This window comes from Mauremys mutica, chromosome 4, assembly GCF_020497125.1.
Source record: "Mauremys mutica isolate MM-2020 ecotype Southern chromosome 4, ASM2049712v1, whole genome shotgun sequence".
Taxonomy (NCBI): domain Eukaryota; kingdom Metazoa; phylum Chordata; order Testudines; family Geoemydidae; genus Mauremys; species Mauremys mutica.
This window is the reverse complement of record NC_059075.1, coordinates 33,373,786-33,394,487: the sequence shown is the minus strand read 5'-3', so window position 1 is coordinate 33,394,487 and position 20,702 is coordinate 33,373,786. Positions and strand designations below refer to the sequence as shown.

The 20,702-nt window shown below is 40.6% G+C and overlaps 1 protein-coding gene across 3 annotated transcripts in view; it reads right to left on the bottom strand.

The window, feature by feature from the left end:
- The window catches only part of EML5 (EMAP like 5), a 337,324-nt gene that overhangs the window by 171,596 nt on the left and 145,026 nt on the right, over positions 1-20,702 (bottom strand). For 2 of the 3 annotated variants that reach the window (XM_045015105.1, XM_045015106.1), the window contains 7 exons: positions 16,250-16,451; positions 14,829-14,966; positions 14,259-14,515; positions 11,216-11,428; positions 5,638-5,805; positions 887-993; positions 365-483 (listed from right to left, as the gene is read on the bottom strand). In XM_045015105.1, coding sequence (XP_044871040.1) covers positions 365-483; positions 887-993; positions 5,638-5,805; positions 11,216-11,428; positions 14,259-14,515; positions 14,829-14,966; positions 16,250-16,451 — 1,204 coding nt within the window. Of the gene's footprint in view, positions 1-364; positions 484-886; positions 994-5,637; positions 5,806-11,215; positions 11,429-14,258; positions 14,516-14,828; positions 14,967-16,249; positions 16,452-18,522; positions 18,634-20,702 lie in introns of those variants that run through there. The other variant, XM_045015108.1, reaches the window with a different exon arrangement.

The window sequence follows — 20,702 nt, the reverse complement described above, 5'->3', positions numbered from 1 at the left end:
TAACTATAAAGTCACTGGTAAAGCCAGAGAAAGAGAGATTCATTCCCAGATGCAAAAAAATATATGATTAGGTGACATTCAAGTCTTATATTTAGAAAGCACTATAAAATAATGACACCAACTGAGTTACCAGTAGGAATTTCATGCTGTAATCTAGCTGGGCAGCAAAACCACTGCTGTATATAAATTTAGTTTAAAGACTTGCGTGGCTGTAAAAAGTGTCTAAAATACAGCATCTGATCTTAATAATTTTCACTTGGTTCATCACATATTTAAATCTTACATTACTATATTTGTTGCCACAAATTTATAACAGAAAATGAATCTGTCCAGTCGCTTTTAGAGAAAACTCAATTTTTCATACCCATGGACAAAGTGTAATCTTATACTGTTCCCTGGAGCTCTCTCTCTTCTTTTAGAAGCTGCACTTTTTCGTTTTTCTTTGCATTGCTCTTTAAGCTGAGGTAGATCTTCTTTGTAAACCTTTATGAAAGAATACACATACATATAAACAGATATGTTTTCAGGAAGAACAAGTATCTAAGAAATAAACCTATAGATCAGCTCAGTTTCAGAATGGCACATTGACATACTGCAGATATTTGCAATGACTGTAGCCAACTGGGCATACAATTTGTTTTTAAATTACAAACAATACAGCATGATATGAAGTGTTGTGAATACATCTAGCCACTGAGCTTTCTGTTGTCTTTGAATGTCAGCTACTGGCAATGGGCCAAATCCTAACATCCTTGCTCAATTTCTATTCAGTCCTTACTCAGGTAAAACTCCCATTGACTTCAGTGCTTTTGTTGAGAAAGGACCAAGTAAACCCTTGGGAAATATTTCAGGATTTGGCCCTGTGCCATTAAAACTCAAGTCTTACCTGTCGACGGTATGTGATCTGAGTCTCTTGTTCAATTTCAGAGTCTAGTTCTGGAACATCAGATTGATCTGAATCTGATTCATCACTGTTAGAATCAACCAGACTTTCTGTGATCAAGAAAACCAAAACGTAGACAGAAACAATTAATTAAAATAGTATATGGTTCAGAAAAATACTGCAACACTTCTAGCTTATGCCTGACTGCTGATATTTACTACAACATGAACTACTAAACCATGATAAGATCATCTGAAATTATCATCAATTCTCTTAATACAACAGTACTTTCAAATTTGGACTGCTTGCTTTTTTATTCCTTTTTGATAGCTAGGCTTCACGTATTAAACTCACTTCACAGGCAGTGTGGTCCAGTGGACAGGGCACTTGACTGGAAGACCTGGATTCCATTCTTGGCTCTGTGAATGACCTGCTAAGTGAACCTGGGCAAGATGTGTCTGTACCTTAGCTTCCCCTACTGATGACCTCTTGTGGTCCCTTCCAGCCCACATTTCTCTGATTCTATAATATGTATGCACAAAAGCAGTTTTTTGTAGATACAAGTTTATTCACCTTTGAATATTGGACCCAGTGCGTCATATTTACTTTTGGGAGCAAATTCCAGAGGCATGGGTCCTCCACTGACAATGTCTTGTTACCAGATATGTAAAGTTTAAATTCTGGAGCCAACAGTGAGAATGACCCAACAGATATTAACTTCAGTGGTGGTTCAGAAGCAGAAAGCCCCTTTCATATAAATGGATCTTAGATCATTGAGAGATCATAACAAAGAAAGTGAATTACACTCAAATGTAGACATATACATACTACAGATCTTGGTGAACTGGTGATACGTGCCTGAGATTCTGAAACACACTGATGAAGACTAATGTTACATTTGCAACTGTTCATGTCATTAGATCCTTCCCCATATTATTAGATTCACTTCTGTCTTACTGCAAATGAGCACTAATCAATTCACTCACGTGCATTCTCATTTCCATGAGGTATCATAAAAGCACAAAGATCTCAGTATCAGAGTGTCACAGGTAGGGGCTGCCCCATATTGCCGCCTGCGGGGTCAAATGTAGTATTGCAGGTGTCCCTTTCCTCAGTCCACAAGTTAGGGCCACGTGGTTAGAACAGAGCGGCCAGTGCCATAAGCTTGGAGTTAAATAATAGCAAATTCAGAATCTGTCTGCACCTTTAAATAAACAAATGAAACCTCAAAGGCAAGCATTTAGTTGCAGTGCTAGAAGGCAAGAACCTGACCTGGCACTGGGGTTCTGGGCTAGCACTGAAAATCTCATCTGTTCCAGTCTCACCAAGTTCTGACCATGAGTATTAGCAAACAAGCCTACTTAACTGGCCTGCTGACTCTTGATTGGTCAGTGTCCCCTCTTAGCCCTGCAAACCTCTGGAGGAGTGTGCCTTGTTGATAGCCCAGCCTGAGCAAGGAGGTATTCAGAGTGATAACTCCTGCAGGGGGACAGGGAAGGCCTGACAGACTCCATCAGATGGAGTTTGATCAAATGCACATTTAAGTCATCTGATTATTGGTGGCACTGCCAGAAAAGCATATCATTTGTCTTTCCTATCTGCTGTACGTACATACTGAATAGGATGGGTAATTAATTGCAACCTTGTAGGGGCCCCAGTTGTGAGAATGTGAGGAAAAAAGAGGAAATATTCACCACTCCTTTTTTGGATTTCTCTGAGAAAGTAAACAATCAAAAGAATCTAAAATTGCCATTAAAGCTAACAAACCCAGCATGAATATTTTATTTCTGCCCACTGACAGAAAGAGTGGATCAGTCAGAAAATACTGCCTCCATACTAAAGCCATACTCAAAATCACACTGCTAGGCACAGGGATCAAAGATACGTATGTGAGAAGGATGCATCTAGAGTTGCTCAAAAAGCACATTTTCAGCCACAGAAAGCAAGGGACTATCAAGTAGCTTAAACTGAGCTCTCCTAGCATATCAAAATCTCCTTACTAAATGTAATCATGCAGAATGGCATACATTTTGTGCATAGTTTTAATTAATAGTTTTATTGTATAAGCATTATTTGACAAGGTGGAACGATTTAAATCAAGGCAATTTAAATAATGGATTTTAATTGAGATCTGCTGATGAAAAGTGCTATGTAAGAGAGCAATATTATTATTTAAATCTCCTGACTAAAAAAAATAGTTAAATCAGTTGTGCATAGCCTCAATCTAATTTGAAAATTTGTGCTATTGCAATTTCAGATTAAAATTGAATGAACTAATATTAAATACTGTTTTTTAAAAACTGATTTATTTCAGTGTCACTATTACTAAGGTATTTTATTTGAATTGGACAAATTTCTAGAGGAAAAAACAATATACTACAATTGCTTTTCCATGATACCCTTTCAAATAGCAACTTTTTCCTACCCACAATTACCTTTTAGTCTTAAGCATAAAGGCCTACATTTTCAAAAGTGAGTGCTGATTTTGGGTACCTCAACTTGTAGGCTCCTGTCTTGAGACACCTTAAAGAAGCCTAATTTTCATAATCACTGAGCACTTACCCTTTGAAATTCAGGCAATCTGTGAAGGTCTCAAGTTGAGCACCCAGAAAGTGAGTTGCCCCAAATCAGTAGTAACTTTTGAAAATTTAAAACAAAAACTCTTTAAAATTAAGATACTCTTATATTGACTTTAATGGGACGACTCATGTATGTAATGATAAGCATGGGCATAAATATTTATTAGAAGATTGACAGGTCTATGAGCGGTTGGGAGAGAGAGAGAGAGACAGAAAAGATTGTCCTCTGAATGTGCCCTGAGCAACAAGAAGTGGGAATGAGATCAACTAGATCTAAAACTTTACTGAATAATCTCAGAAAATAATGTTACTAAACAATTACGAAATTCTAATTAAAAGAGTAAGTATAAAACATCCACTTTTTCAGCATACCACTACAAAATAAGAATGTATTAAAACAAGGCAATTTAAATAAAAGCCTGATTTAATTAAAAGAATGATTTTTTGGAAATTCATTATTTGTATCAAGATTATACACTATATACAATATCATATTATATCTGTTTGCAAAATAATTAATTAAACATGCTTTTGGGACAAAAAAGTTCTCGTCTCAAGACTACAACTCAATTCTCGATGTGTTCCATTTAGTCTAATTTATAGATATATAAAGGAAACCCCTTGTAAAACTGTTAAATAAAAGTCATTGATATAGTGCATTGATGTTGACATAGATAAATAAAGCTCCAGTCCCACAAGGACTTAGGTGCATGTTTTACTTTATGGACTGTGAGTAAAGTTAAGCACATGTATCTTCGCAGGATTGAGGCCTAAATCTGATCTTTAACACTAATTATGCAAGTTAGAGATGGGATACTTGAAGGGCCCAAAGCTTGCTTCTGCTCTAAACTGAGAGCCTTGATTGAGAAATCTCAAACATACGGGTTAATGCTTTAGAATTTAAATAATTAAATCGATACATGTTAAATCTTATGTCACTGATTACATACTCAATGAAAGCATATTATTACACATTTCCTCAAGTAACTAAAATAATTCATTTGCAAATATGGTGGCCAACTTTCTAATTTGTGAAAACCCGACACTGAGCATTGGAATCTCCCCCACTTCCTGTTCGGCCTTTTCCCCAGAGGCCCTGCCCCTTGCTCCACCTCTTCCTCTTGAAGCCCCAGCCCCTGCTTCTCTTCCTCACCCCCACTGTCACTCGCTGCTCTCTCCACTGCCCTCCCCTTGCCAGCGAAGCAGGGCTCAAGGGGTGACTGGGGCAGGACACCGGTAAGAGAGCCGAGCTCCAGGGGGTGACCAGGGTAGGGCGGGAAACAGAGAGCTGGGCTCTGGGGGGTGGAGAGGTGAGCGGGGCAAGCCAGGTAAGGGAGAGCCGTGTTCTGGGAGTGGAGAGGTGAGTGGGGTAGGACAGGGGAGGGAGAGCCACGCTCTGGGGGGGAGGGATGAATGGGGCAGGGCAGGGACAGAAGAGCCATGCTCCGGGGGTGGAGAGGTGAGTGGGGCATTGTGGGGAAGGAAGAGCCATGCTCTGGGAGTGGAGAGGTGAGTGGGGCAGGTCAGATAAGGGAGAGCTGCACTCTGGGGGTGGGAGGGTAACTGGGACTGCGCAGGGAAGGGAGAGCCACACTCTGGGGTGGAGAAATGAGTCGGGCAGGACAGGGCAGGGAGAGCCGTGCTCGGCACAGGATGGGGGAGCCACTAGTACCTCTCTCTGTTGGAGCCATTCCAGAGTGTTCCCCTGCTCCTCCAGATTCCAACAGCAGCTGCTGCTTTTTCTCACCTCCTGGTGGTGGAGACCAGTTACTTCAGGTAACCAGGGCTTTTAGTGTCCAGTCAGCAGTGTTGACCTGACACTGCCAGGCTCCCTTTTCGACTGGACTTTCCGATAAAAAAAACGGACACCTTGCAACTCTATTACAATACTGGTATGTTTATAGTGGTGATGCTTAAAACTCTTCAATATTGTCTTTGCGCTTACAGGACATGAAGAAAGCGATGAGCATATTTGCCAAATCTCTCTATACTTATAATAGGAAGTTATCAACAAATATTGGGGTTATGTTATTAGCTACCTCAGGCAACTTCAAAATTTTAAGGATGATCAATGCATAAGGTTAGATAATTCTGAATATGTATAAATTATTTTGATACTTGTATTAACCTTTTTCACCTTTTTTTTAAAGATAAAAGAATGTTATGCGCTCTCACCTTGGGGTGCTATGTGAATAGCATCCTTCAGCTTCCGTTCAGGAATGAATTTCCACTGGAAGACAGAATGATCAGCTCCACCAATAGAAACAACCCACTGATGATCATGTGACCATCTGACATTTGTCACATGAGCTGAATGCCCAAGATATTTTTTAAACTTTGCTCCTAGAACAAGGGCGGGGGAAGAAGGGGAAGAAAGCATTTTCAGTGTATTCAGAATAAATCTTTCAAAAGCACAATGATTAAAAAACAGGGAACATTTCTATACGTGTGAAAAAATAACCATTAAGTTTTAAATAAAAAATAATTCTGCTCACTAGATGCCACCAATCTGGATAACTAGAATTCCATTTGCTCTGCTTTGTAACAGGAAGATGGATCAATAAAGAGTCACAAAATTATTATACCATTCCCAGCCTCTAATCTGCCTGCATATCAAATAGTAAAATTTTACTTTCATGCATCAGTTAATAACAGATGAAAATGCAGAGGCAGAAAGGAAGGGGACACATGCTAGGCTTTTATGAAGTTTACAAGACCAGTGCTCTAACCACTGAGCTATGGAGCCAAAAAAAAAAATTAGAATCACTTTGTTCACCTTGTACAAGAAGCCAGTGCTTACTTTCCCTGCTATCACAGGGTGGCATTTTAATTTTTATTTACACATATTTAATTGGGGTCCCCTCACTGGGCTATCTGAGAGCTTAGAATGCCAGCTCTCACTTTTCCCAGTGAAGAGCTTTGAGTGTTAAGCAATTCTTGCCAGGCATACTATTACATCACTACTATTACATCTGCTTATCTCTGTTACCAAATCCTGCATAACAAACTCAAAATTCAGATATATGTCAAAAAGAAATTGGCTTCACAGAACTCATTGCAGGCATTCTTGTTATTTCTATTCAGCAAGTTCATTTGCTGTTTAATTAGTCACGCTCAAAACTGCTTAAAAGAAGAAGAAAGCTGGTTTCTTTTAGATTTTCTGAAAATTCTTCTTAGGATGGGTTTTTGGATTATCTCACTTAGCAACTAGCAAAAGCCTTAAGGCTATCAAAAGAAAAAAAACAAACCAAAATCTGAAGAACTACTTAAACTGTGTTTGCAAAAGGGAATAAGACAAAATAGCATTAGATATTCAAGCCATTGTTGAGTGGCACAAACTGATGGTAAAATTCTATTTCTATAATAGCACAAAGGTTATATGAACTTGCCTAACGTTTGTCCTCAAGCCCATTAGGTGGGTCACATTGTTATAGCCAGGGCTATCCTGAGGGGGGCCCAGGACCCAGGGCGGAAGTAACAAATCTATCACTTCCGGGATCAACCACGCTGGCCAATCACACTGGCCTGCAGGGCCCCTCAAAGCGCAGGGCCGGAGCGGTTGCCCCAATTCGCTGTACCCAAGGGACGACTCTGGTTATAGCTTGAATTAAAAAACATCAGAGAGCATGTGACCCTTAAAGAACTAGTTGATTGTAAAGTAAGTGCAGATTTTCATGAGGATTCTGAGGATGTATCTAGGGCTCTAGGATCAGTTATCTGTTTCTCAAGTATCCCTAGATCATTAAGATGTATTTCATAGATAAATTAAAGGACTCAAAATCATCCTACATTATCTAAAAAATTCAAAAGTAGTAAAAAAATTTGATTCCTTTTGATACAGATTTCTTACATGATCTAACCATAGCTAAGGCTACGATTATGTCACCAAGGTCATGGAATCTGTGACTTCCATAGACCTCCATGACATTTTCTGCCCTGGGACTGGAGCTCCCAGCCAGCCCTGCTCTCGCAGCTCCCAGCCCCTGCCCTGGTGCAGGGACACCTCACAGCTGCCCAGCCGCCGCAGGTAACTGGGCAAGTCCCCGCAGCTGCCCAGATGTGGCGGGCAACAAGGGGACTTGCCGCAGCTGCCCAGCCACAGCCAGCAGCTGGGGAACCCTGAAGTTCCCAGCTGTCCAGAGTTGAGGGGACCCCGCAGCAGCCCAGCCCCCGCCCAGGCAGGGGGACTCCAGAGTTCCCACGCACCGCAGCGGTGGGGGACGTGGGAGCCCCCAGCAGCAGTGGGTGGTGAACCCTCCTACCCCTTTTGTCAGGGATATTTTAAGTGAAAGTCAGGGACAGGTCACAGGCTTCTATGAAGTTTTGTTTATTTCCTGTGACCTGTCCATGACTTTTACTAAAAATATCCATGACAAAAACTTAGCCTTAACCATAGGACAGTATTTCTCTGCTCTTTCAAAAGCTAGGATTCAGTCTAGTCCCTAGGCTAATCTTAAATATTATGAAGACTCTACCTCCTCAAATGCTTAAGTGCATTGCAGGGGCTGTGTCATATGATCATGGTATCACAGGTTTTAAGATACAACAAATCTTTGAGACTTAGAGCACTTTTCTTGCTCAACCTGGATGGTTTCTGGAATAGAGCTTTTTGAATAACTGTGAAGCAGCAACAACTCTTTTTTGTTAAACATCTGACTTTGCAAAGACTTCCCTCTCATGCTGCAATACACACACACTCCTCATTTTGGGGACTTCAGTTGAGAGTATGAGGTAGCTTGCTCTGGGCTTCAGCTTCAGAAATTTCATCTGAGATTTTCCCTTACCCTTAGTAGCAGGGCTGAGCAAGAAGTAGAGCCAACCAAGAAAAGGTTTTCCACTCCCATTAAAATGTTTGAGATTTCAATTTATTTCCCATTCCTGACCAGGACAAAGCTGAGACTTTAGAAGTTTTTTGTTGAAAAACCCACCCACCCACGAATAGTCAATGATCTACTGGTTAGAGTACGCACCAGGGATGTGAGAGACCCATGTTCAAGTCTCTGTTTTCCCTGGTTCAGACCAGGGACTGCAACCTGTCTCTCCCAAATCCTAGTTGAGTGCCCTAACTGGGAAAAATAGATAAATCATCTTTGACTTCTGGCTCAAATCCGTTAGAGGGGGGTAAGGGCTGGAAGAGGGAGGGAGCATTCTGAGGGAGACCACAGTTACAGTGCCTGGAGACATGTTCCCTGCATGTCTCCCTAATGAGAAAGTCAGCTACTTCATCACCTTCTGTAGGAGTACTGGAAGCAGGGCCGGCTCCAGGGTTTTTGCCGCCCCAAGGACCACAAAAAAAAAAAAGCTATCTGCGGAAGCTCTACCGCTGCCGCTTCAGTCTTCGGTGGCAATTCAGCGGCAGGTCCTTCGCTCCGAGAAGGAGTGAGGGACCTGCTGCCGAATTGCCGCCGAAGAGCCAGACGTGCAGACCCTTCCCCGTGGCCGCCCCAAGCACCCGCTTGCTGCGCTGGTGCCTGGAACCAGCCCTGACTGGAAGAGAGGGAGAGGGAAGAGGAGGCCCATTTCCCCTGAGGAAGGAGTTTTGAATTACTTAACGGCATATTCCCTGATGCTTAGTCCTGGCTGAACAGGGGTCAGCTGCTCAGAATAAGGAACAGCAGGACCTGAAGCTGGAAACAGATGACCTGACAGTATATACAAGGCCACAGGAAGCGCTTGCACCTTTATTAATATCTGAGGCATATTTGGCTGTGGAAGGCATTGGAAAACTGAAGCCTTATATGAAAAATTACTTTCTGGGAATGTCAATGTTTGACAGTGTGCACTGTGTATGTCCCTCTTTCCCTAGTACTTGGAGGAAGATTAAACTGTTGGCTGTGGGCCAGAGTCTATGACTCAGGTTGAGGCTGCTCCAACTTTGGCAAGACTGCCAAAGTCCTTTTTGTCTTTGGGGGTGTTTAGAATTTTTGTTTTTGCCAGCTACGAAACTTCTCCTTGACGATAAACTCCCACTCTGTCTTAATCAAGTCCTCAGAAGCAGGTTGTAGACGAACACAAAGCTCCTGATTTATGCTAGCTAGGAAATACTTCTGAGACACTCCCTGGATTTTACCAATGGGCCCTGCTCCTGGGGTTGGTCCAGCAGCATCTCCAGGGCTGCTAGAACTTTTCTTAGCATTACAGTGAAGAGGGAACAACCTCTGAGGCTCCTCATCTAGGATCACACAATCAGAATCAGACAGTTCCCCTTCGTCAGACAAGGTGGCAATATAGAGGAACTTCTAGGATTAGAACCAGAGAGAAGCCGAAGTCATGAACTTTCAATTTGCATAATTTAACTGGGACATTGGATGCTGTGGCACGGGCCAGTAATCTCAGCTTCTTGGGAGGCTGAGGCTGAGGCTGGCAGATCGCTCAGGGGTTCTAGGCCACAGTGCGCTATGCCAATCGGATGTCCAGTACCACTGACAGCCTGGCCAGCGGTTGGCCGAAGAACTGTCTAGAATAACATGAACGATGTGTTGTGATTGGCTCTCTGTGTGGGCTGATAAACCTATTGATCAAGAATTTAACTGGGGCTTTTCTTCCTTTCACAAGGAACGGTCCCTCTACTGGCACTTTTATGCTCAGAAGCCCCAGGACTTGTGCTCAGTAAATGGACACTACCTCTTTAAAGGTTTCTCTGGGGAAAATGGCTCCAAAATGGCTCTGGGGAAAATGTATCTGCCATCTAGGCTTCATCCTGGGGTAAGGGGATTTCCTGTGAGGGCCATGGTCAGACCGAAGGTCTACTGCAGGGGTCAGCAACCTTTCAGAAGTGCTGTGCCCAGTTTTCATTTATTCACTCTGATTTAAGGTTTCGCGTGCCAGTAATACATTTTAACCTTGTTAGAAGGTCTCTTTCTTTAAGTCTATAATATATAACTAAACTATTGTTGTATGTAAAGTAAATAAGGTTTTTAAAATGCTTAAGAAGCTTCATTTAAAATTAAATTAAAATGCAGAGCCCCCCGGACCGGTGGCCAGGACCTGGGCAGTGTGAGTGCCACTGAAAATCAGCTCGCATGCCGCCTTCGGCACTCGTGCCATAGGTTGCCTACCCCTGGTCTACTACCTCTGCAAGTTTGGAGGCAAAGACCTCTGGGAGTTCCTCCTGAAGGATGGTCCTAGCCCCTAACCCAGAGCCAATGATCCAGTCTGCCACTAAGCACTAGAAAAGGGCGAATGCCTACTTGGAATAAAAATTACCAATATCCACTGACCTAGATCTGCATATGACCACAGCAGACACTTCTGTAGCTCATGGGATCAGGTGTGCTGATACTGTGCTTCACTGAGTGCATGTGTGGGGGTCAATTCCTTCACTTTTTTAGAGCCCTCATAGAGATTCTTTGCACAAAGGTCTGTTATTCTTACTTTCCATAATTACACAATTTCATCCATAGCATGAAACATGACAGATCAGCAATCATGATAAAACAAACATAATTATAAAGGAATGCCCATAGTGCATTTGTTCTTCTACTGAAATTTCTAGAAACTGTGTACTACTGCCATATAAAACCTGTTGTGATATAAATCACTATCTTACCCAAAGCACACACAAAAACATAGATCATAGATTCTGTAAGTCACTATTACATGTTCATTTAATCAAATCATTACTATTTTCCATATTTGTACTTTAACATTCTAAGACTAAAGCTTTGCCATTTACATAACTCTTAAGACCTTTCTACTTTCCCCAAACCTTTATAAATATTCATTAATAATTTAAGTCAAACAAAGATATTACCTTTTCTTAAACAAGGATACCGGAATAGTTTTACTATTCCATAGTCATCAGCTGTAACCAAAACTTGACCATTAAAATTTCCATCTACAGAATTGATATCATTGATATCTGAATATTTGGGCCAGATTCCATTAACTTCAAGGCCATAAACACATGTCCATGAAGCCCATTGGACGCCTTTTAATTCTTCTTTATTTGTTACTTCTTTTCCACCTAAAAATAAATGCAAAGGCTTATTTTTAATAATTCACTCCTGCTTTTTCCTTTAATAAATTTGGAACTAAAATTATCAAAAGATGACCAGAACTCAGATATAGCTCAGACTGAGTTGAAAATTGTACAGTAAAACTATATTTTTTAAACATTCTTTTTATTATAGGCAGCTCTGATGGCACTATCTATAGTCAACATTGATTAATGCTTTCTATTATAAGACCTAGTTTTCAACTGCATATAATTTTGCCAAACTTTTTGGCTAAAATTTTTCATAGCAGTTATCTGCCTCAGGCTGATTTAAAAAAAATAATAATTCAGCAAAAATGGTTCAGCCATTTCCAAGAACAAAGGTAGGGGAAAATATGTTGTTTGGCCCCTGTTAAAAAAAAACCTTTATAAACTTTTCATTGAGAAACCCTAGTGCCTCCATGATTTTGAGCAGGAACTTGAAAATCTATCAAATATGACCAAATTATACATCTCTGAAAAAGTCTCAGTTTATACAGATTTGTTAGAAGTTGATAACATTCTCCAATGGTTCCACCTGCATTGAACATGCTCCATCCACACACAGCTCTTATATGCTGACTGGACTGAGAACGCACCATTCCAGAGCTGCAGTCATAGCTGGGGCCACTATGGTGCCAGGCACCTTTGGCTACACTTACACTTCAAAGCGCTGCCGCGGCAGCGCTTTGAAGCGCTAAGTGTAGTCAAAGCGCCAGCGCTGGGAGAAATCTCTCCCAGCGCTGTCCGTACTCCACCTCCCTGTGGGGAATAACGGACAGCGCTGGGAGCCGCGCTCCCAGCGCTGGGGCTTTGACTACACTGGCGCTTTGCAGCGCCGCAATTTGCAGCGCTGGAGAGGGTGTGTTTTCACACCCTGCTGCAGCGCTGCAAATTTGTAAGTGTAGCCAAGCCCTGAGAACAGGCAGACTTCTGTTCTCTCAATGCCCCCCTTCTGGTGTCCACGCAGGAGGAGGAAAAGCAGACTGACAGGCTTAAATGCAAAGTAGTGAAGAGGGAAAGAGGGGGGCAGGGGTGGGCTGGAATGGACAGAGCAGGGACAGGCTATGAGGGTACAGAAGCAAGGGGAAACAGGGACAAGTTGTGGAGGGCCATGTTATGGGCAAGGATAGCATGGTATTTACCAGAGGTGGTTTTTACCAGGTAAATCATGGTTTTTACTACCCCAGGAAAAACTAGTTAGTCCCAGTTTAAGGAATTTTCTATTTTTAAAACTGTTTAATTAATGCACACAACATTGCTTTTAGTTTCAGTTAGATATTCAAATTGTGGTTAGATAAAACAGTAGATTAGGAGATTAATTTAGGGTTGTACAAAATAAAAAATAAAACTGCAGTGGATGTAATACTAATATATGTAATTACAATACTGAACATTGGAAGGTCTGTATACGTTTCGGTTTGGAACTTTCTTAAGGAAGTTATACATGTTATGACTCATTTAAATTTTTCAATATCATAGATACAAAAGTAAAAAAAAATGATTACATGAAAATGATAATACCCCAGAGCCATAAGAATCAAGTGTTAAGCAATCAGAAGCATGCAGAGTTGCAATCTGCCAGTTGTGATACAGAGGCCCATTGGTGGTTCACGACCTTGTGTCAGCAACTCGTCAGGCCTGACGTACTATTACACCTAACACATTGTTTTCATGATATACACCCAAAAGGTGGAATGCAATATATCGCTGGAAAACTAGTATCTCACTGATCATTAATATTCTTGTGTGATATATGTATGAGTTGTACTACTATCTCACTGCACTTGTGAATGATCTGCTTACCAAAGAGAAACATCTCAATATGAGAGGGAAAACCGTGACAGAGCACAAGGAGTTTCTCACTGCCTCTGGCTGCTTGTTAGAAGAACTGAAGGAGGGGTTGGAGTGGGTCACCCTGTATACGTTCGCCTGGGGACATGATGAAGTGCAGAAAGCATATTCCACCCTGACAGGTACTACTACAGAGAAATGTCTGGCTCAACTGCACTGGGCATAAACACACCTGAGTGGAAGAGATGTGCAATCACTCAAAGAAGAATTATTCTTTTTAAAAAAAGGTGGGGTGAGGAGATATACTAATCAGAATGATCCACTGATCTAAAAAAACATGGTTTCAAATAATTTTTTAAAAATAATACTGTAATAAAACAAACATGCTACTAATAAAATATAAGAATATTTAATTACAATTAAGCAACTATGGCTCAGAAATGCTTGGTTACCAAAGCCAGAGTACTGAAACAGTCTAGAATATGACGACAAATCTGAATGGGCAGACTATTTATAGACTCATTGACTTTAAGGTCAGAAGGGACCATTATGATCATCTGGTCTGACCTCCTGCACAATGCAGGCCATACAATCTCACCCATCCACTTGTATAACAAACCCCTAACCTATGTCTGAGTTATTGAAGTCCTCAAATTGTGGTTTGAAGACCTCAAGCTGCAGAGAATCCTCCAGCAAGTGACCCATGCCCCATGCTGCAGAGGAAGGCGAAAAACCTCCAGGGCCTCTGCCAATCTGCTCTGGAAGAAAATTCCTTCCCAACCCCAAATATGGTGATCAGTTAAACCCTGAGCATGTGGGCAAGACTCACCAGCCACCACCCAGGAAATTATGGACAAGTCTCTAATTTTCTCATACATGTTATCCACTGAATAATTACTTGGTCCATAACATCTTTGTTCAGTTTCCATGCCCTCAACAACTTAATGTTTCAAACCAAGATTTATTAACTATATATTGTAGATTGAATTTATAAAATAAAGCAAATTATAAAAATACAAAATCTTACTTGGCATCTTGTAAAAAAGTCTTTTCCCACTGCCATCATTGGTCTGTAAGTATTTACTGTCTGAAGACCAGTCCATATGAGTGATGAAACTTACAGATCCAACACATTCCCCAACTTTTTTGTACCGCTGAACAACACCATAAATATCAACAGAGCTGTCATTGGAGCCAACCGCAAGGAATGTGCCATCTGGTGAATATTTTAATTCATGAATGGCTTCTTTCCTGTCTTTAATATGAACAACCTCTGTCATATCCCTGTAGTGGAGAAAGAAAATGTGTCACAAGCATAAAAGAGAATGTCATCATATTGACATTCACAGTTTCAAGAATGTGCCTGACAAAATCTTGTTCTGAATTCTGAAATTTTACTATTCCTTGTACAAATGTAATTTTCTTAATATGCTTTCAGAGTAACAACTAAACATAAATAGCCTGTGAACCTGTGTTTGAAATTTAAGTTTAAATGCTTCCTTAGCATGTTTTCTACCTAAAACAAAACAGGTATATGCATAAATTACTTAAGAAAAAGTGTATAGTTTGTTTATAGTTTTCTAATCTTTGTACCTACCTGACTCGAAGTACAGTGAAAGAGCCATCCTTCATTCCAAGTGCAAGATGGATTCCATCAGTACTAACGGCTGCACAGCGAATTGGTTCTTCCATATTGCACCGTGCAATCAATGCATGGTCTATTAGGCTCCAAATTCTAAAATAAAATATTAAATAAATCATATAAGGAATGGCTGTTTTCTGATTTTAAAAAAGTAAAGATTTCAACTTCATAGAATATATTCTGAATGCAGCACTGCACCTATATTCTGAAGTCATTTGCTATCAACTTCCAAAACTAACAAAGTTACAAGCTTTGCATACAACGAGTGCCTGTATATTTAAGAGTATGACTGAGTACCTAATTTGTGAAACTGAAGAGGCAGACTCATTTTGTTAAGTACTTAACAAAGAACAGTACTTATTTGTAAAACCTGAATTTTCTATTGCTTAAAGTGTATACTATTGATTTAGTTATAGATTATTGAATGAACAACTGAAAATGTTACAATACAAATGCCCCCTTTCTATTATTTATCATTCATAATGTAGCACAACTTTCTGTATGTCACCAGATATCAAAATAATGTCTAATTTATACTAATCATGCCTTTTCAAGCATGGAATTTTACAATAGTGTGTCAATTCATTTTTTATTATATTAGTGCATCTCCTAGCAGATTAGCAAAAATGACACTACATTTTAATTTGAAAAATGTTTAAAAAAACTATGTACAAGAGAATAATTTACTAGAATTTATTGGACTGTAGCCTTATTTAACAAATATAGATACATTAAGTTAAACAAAAATGTCACAAGTCAGATATGCAATTTTATCACATTTAAAAAAAAAACCATGATGTGAATAAGAATTATAAAGGTACTGTACCACATCAGCCCAAAAGAATGCATCTCAGTAATGCTTGATATAGGTTGGATGAAAGGTTCACTAAAGACATCAATCAAAATTATTTAATTTGGGAGTTGTGCATGCTTCGCAGCACCTCTGAAACTTAAATCACTTTTTAGATACTCAAATATAAATTTAGGTGTGTAACTTTAGTTATCCAAGTTTGAAAATTTTGGCACTCATCTTATTTACTATCATTGAAATTATGAAAGTAATCCCTTCCACCATTTGAGTTCAAATGAAGGCCTCGATTTCCATTTTGAAAACTACCCATTTCTGCCATTGTTTTCAGACCTCCATCAGCAAAGTAATCAGTATCTACAGTTAGAAGAATAAATTATGTTGGTTCAATACCACAATATGACATGCCATAAATCATTTTGCATTTTTACATTTCAATTATGTTTTTCTAAAGATGAAGTCTCCTCTATAAAGCTATACATAATCTGGGTGGGGAGCTTTAGTTTGGTGTATTATTGTTGGTCATTTTGTTGTTGGGGCTGTGGGGGGCATTGTTGTTGTTGCTAACCTGACTGATCGGTCATCACTTCCAGTCATGGCCAACGGTTTTGTAGGATGGACTGCCAGAGCCCATAGCTCTCCTTCACAGTGCCCCTGCATGATCAGGAAAGGCTTATTGCGTTCATGCACAACGATCTCAAAAATTTCACTGTCTTGTGTCCCAACTAGAATATGGTCTCCTCGCCAGCAAACACTTCTCACAGACAGACCTATGGGAAAAAAACATATATATGCACTTTGTTAGGAACCACTTAAAATTTCACATAGATACAGAGGTGAAAATAAGCCGGTACGGTACGGGTACGGCGTACCGGCAAGAGCTAGTATGCCATGCCGGACTGCATCGGCTTCTGCGGCGGGGATTTAAAGGGCTTGGGTTGGGGAGACCCAAGCCCTTTAAATCCCGGCCCGCAGCTCTGGTGGCCGGGCTGGGGCTGGCATTTAAAGCACTCCTCCGAGCTTCCCGCTGCAGCGGGAAGCCCAGAGGAGCCCTTTAAATGCCGGCTCCGGCCCGCCGTGGCGGCCGGGCTGGGTGGTGGGGAACTCGGAGGAGCCCTTTAAATCCCGGCCCTGGCCCCGACCCGCAGCTCCAGCGGCCGGGCTGGGGCCAGGATTTAAAGGGCTCCTCTGAGTTCCCCGCCGCAGCAGGGAACCCGGAGGAGCCTTTTAAATTCTGCCCGCAGCTCCAGCGGCCGGGCTGGGGCTGGCATTTAAAGGGCTCCTCCAAGCTCCCCGCTAAGGCAAGTCCTGTGAGTTACTTTCACCCCTGCATAGATAGCATAGCTGTCAAAACCACAGAAAAAAACCAGAAATTAACCTGCATAATAAATACCATCTTACTCTTTCAGCCATGGACAAACTTTTTACCACAACAGACCACACATCCATCACTACCTTAGGGATGCCAGCCTCCACTTCTTGCATTGCCATAAATCTAATAGAAAGAGTGAGCCTTGCATATTGGAGAGCAGAGTAAAGAAAGGTGTAATAAAATCTTAACATAACAGATGCATGATCCAGCACATTGACATTTGCACATAAAAGTGTGCATTTTAATTCACTGAATTCCTAACATATATAGTTATATTCTGAATATGAGTCACGTAGCCCAACTTCTAATCAAAGGGCACACTCATATTTCTGACAGAGCTGGCAGAGACTATATGAACGCCATCAACAGAGATATCAACGGGATGTGTTATTCTTAGCTTTCATAAGAATTACAGATAAGCAGAAAGTTAAAGGAAAGTGTCATTTCATCTCACAAGCTTGTCTACCCAAGGTTGCCTTCCACAATCATCAACACAACAACCAATGTATCATCTGATTATCAGAAGAAGCTAATCAAGTTGAAAGAGTGAAAAATAGATCCTACTGACAACAATACATAGAGTAGGGTGGGCTTGGGGACTGGTATACATATTTTGGTACCTAAATATGTAACCTAATTTTCAGTGGAATTGAGCACCCACAAGTTACACAGAGTTGAGAGGAATTGAAGGTGACCAACTATTCTGAAAACCAGATCACTTTTATTTAGTTTCCCAAATATAGATTTAGGTGCCTAACTCTAGGCATGTCAAAATTCTTAAATTTTGGCTTTAGTCAATAGTGTCTACTATACAAGCAATTTTACCAGTTTCAGCTTTGTCTCAGTCCTTTTGGCAGTGGGCATCAGAAAGGAGGGAGTTTGCCCAAGGATTTTTGTAGGCTCCAAGATGGCACTGTTAATAGGTAAAGCCACTCAAGTAGGACACACAGTATGCAAAATATCCACTAACTTGCGTGGATTGCCCTGGACTAGTGCTACCTGAAAACCAAGGGAGGTGGCTATATACTTCATAAGTTCCTGTTATGTTATCTAATCATCCAAAAATGGGGAGAATCATTCAGAGACAGTGGCCGCATCCAGGGAGAAGCAAATGGGTAGATAAGCACTGTAGTGTACCTCTGTTCTGCAGTCTTTGCACTGGAACGGTCAGCTGAAGGAAACAACTGAAGGAAGCACATCCTCTGCTTACTGGGATCGGTACTGAGATTGGTATCAGGTACAGTATATTGCCTTGAAGATGATTTATTGGTACATGGTGTGATGTTATATGATTAAAATATAACCATGTAGATCATTGTTGCTACCACTGTTATATAATTGCAACAAATCTTGTACAAAGTGTGTGAAGTAAGATGTCAATAGAAAAGTTATGGTTTGCAGAATATGATTATCCTATTTTTATGCATGTATCCTTTTTGTATCTGAAATTATGAATATTGATTATGTACCTGTATTTCAAATACGTTTGCTCCAGTGGTATCACCCACAGGGTAATTTTCATCCAGTCTGGCCAGCATATTGTGAAGGGACTATTCAAACTGAATGGCCCATCAAAGAACACTTAACTCACAATGGACCATAGAAGAGGCTAATCCACACCTGATGGACTTTCTTGTGAACATTCTAGAGTATGGATAATGGCCTCTGCTATGACTCAGCAAAGCATAAAATGGCATGTGACTAGATCATGTGACCCTAAATGCCATCTTGCTACCTGTATTTTTCCACAAACTGGGCTGAGGGCTTTGTTTCGAACAATAGGTTTCCCTCAACAGGGAAGAAGCTATAAAAGTCCCTCGAAACATTTCCATTTTGCCTCTTTCCTGCTCTGATCTCTGACCTATGGACTTATCCTAATGGGAGCATTCTAAATAACGGACTGAGGACCTTCCAATCATTTGGGAGCAACCAGAGACTTAACAAGCCAGCAGTTTATTTCATCACTGCTTCAACCTGATTCAAGAACCTTGCAATTATTGTATGTATTTGATTCCTTTAACCAATTTTAACTCTCACCTCTTTCTTTCTTTTTATAAATAAACCTTTAGATATTAGATACTAAAGAATTGGCAACAACATGATTAATGGGTAAGATCTGAGTTATATATTGACCTGGGTATGTGGCTGGTTCTTTGGAATCAGAAGAACCCTTTGGTTGATGAAATTGGTTTTAAATAACTACTCATCATTAAGTGTAGTGTCTGGGTGTTGAATCCAGGACTGGAATACCCAAGAAGGCTGCATTTCTGACTTCTTCTTAGCCAGTGTGGTGAGACAGAAGTTTACTTTTGTTGCTGGATTGGTATGCCTTATGAAAAAATAATCACCAGTTTTGGGGTGTATCTGTCCTATTTCTCAGCAGCATGTCCTGAATTTAGTATTCTCAGTTGTGACTCACTGAGGCATGGTGACACATGGTATAGGCAATGAGGACCTAGAGTCCAGAGGAACCCCACAAGATTTTCCAAAAATGCCACTGTTGGAACAGATACAGTACCAGGGACCAGCTGCAAGGCATCCTGTCCCTGGACCTGCTCCTATAAGAATGATGGTACCGAGATTTTGATTTGTATGAAGAGGAACAAGGAGAGGCTCTAGTCCTTCTGTAATGGGATACTAATGAAACTCTTCCCATAACAGCAATGAATCTAAAACTAAGAGGGAAAGAAGGTCCCTTACTGCAATATAGAATCATAGAATATCAGGCTTGGAAGGGACCTCAGGAGGTCATCTAGTCCAACCCCCTGCTCAAAGCAGGACCAAGCCCCAGACAGATTTTTGCCCCAGATCCCTAAATGGCCCCCTCAAGGACTGAACTCACAATCCTGGGTTTAGCGGGCCAATGAGAGGTGTTGTTGTACCAAGAGCATAGTGTATACCACAGATTAAATCAAAGCTGTTAAAGGTCCTGGCAATAGAGTCAATCTCAGTGGTTCTGAAAGTGGTGCCTGAAGCAACAACTTGACATTGCTAGACAACAAATGCGGTATTGGGGAACATTTAGCTAGGGCTGGCTTATTTCTAAACTCAGTACCAGACTTTTTTCTGTGAGTCTCTGTCAGTGACCTGGCTCTCAAAAAGGAATTGGGCTTCTTCTGGCTACGGGCATTCAAAGTGTCCATCTTCTGGTGTTTACAGTACCAAAAAAGGAGAATGCCTTCTGTCTGGTTTTCCCAACATGGAGAATATAATTGGGCCCAATAGCTTCTGTTATTATTACTTCTATTTTGGAGATGACAGGAAAAAACAGCGAAGAACAGCCTGGGGAAAAATCTGTCTAACACCCACCCCTGGAAAGCTCTTAAAAGTGTTTTGGTAGTTAGTTGTGGTGTTGGTAAAACCACTATTTGAATTTAAAAATAAAACTTCTTTGTTGTACACAATAAGCTAACAAATATGAGATTATCTGATGTCAACTGGAAAAAAATCTCCCCATTATTCAATATTAGAGTTGAATGTTCAGATGGAAACAAAGATAAAAACATCATGCTTACAGAAAAATTCTACTAAGAACTCATTTTTATAGGTAAGATACAATAAATTATATTAGAGGTGGAAATTAAATACTTGTTGTTTTTTTTAAAAATGGTGCTATGTGATATAACCTAAGAGTCATTTTGTGAAGTTG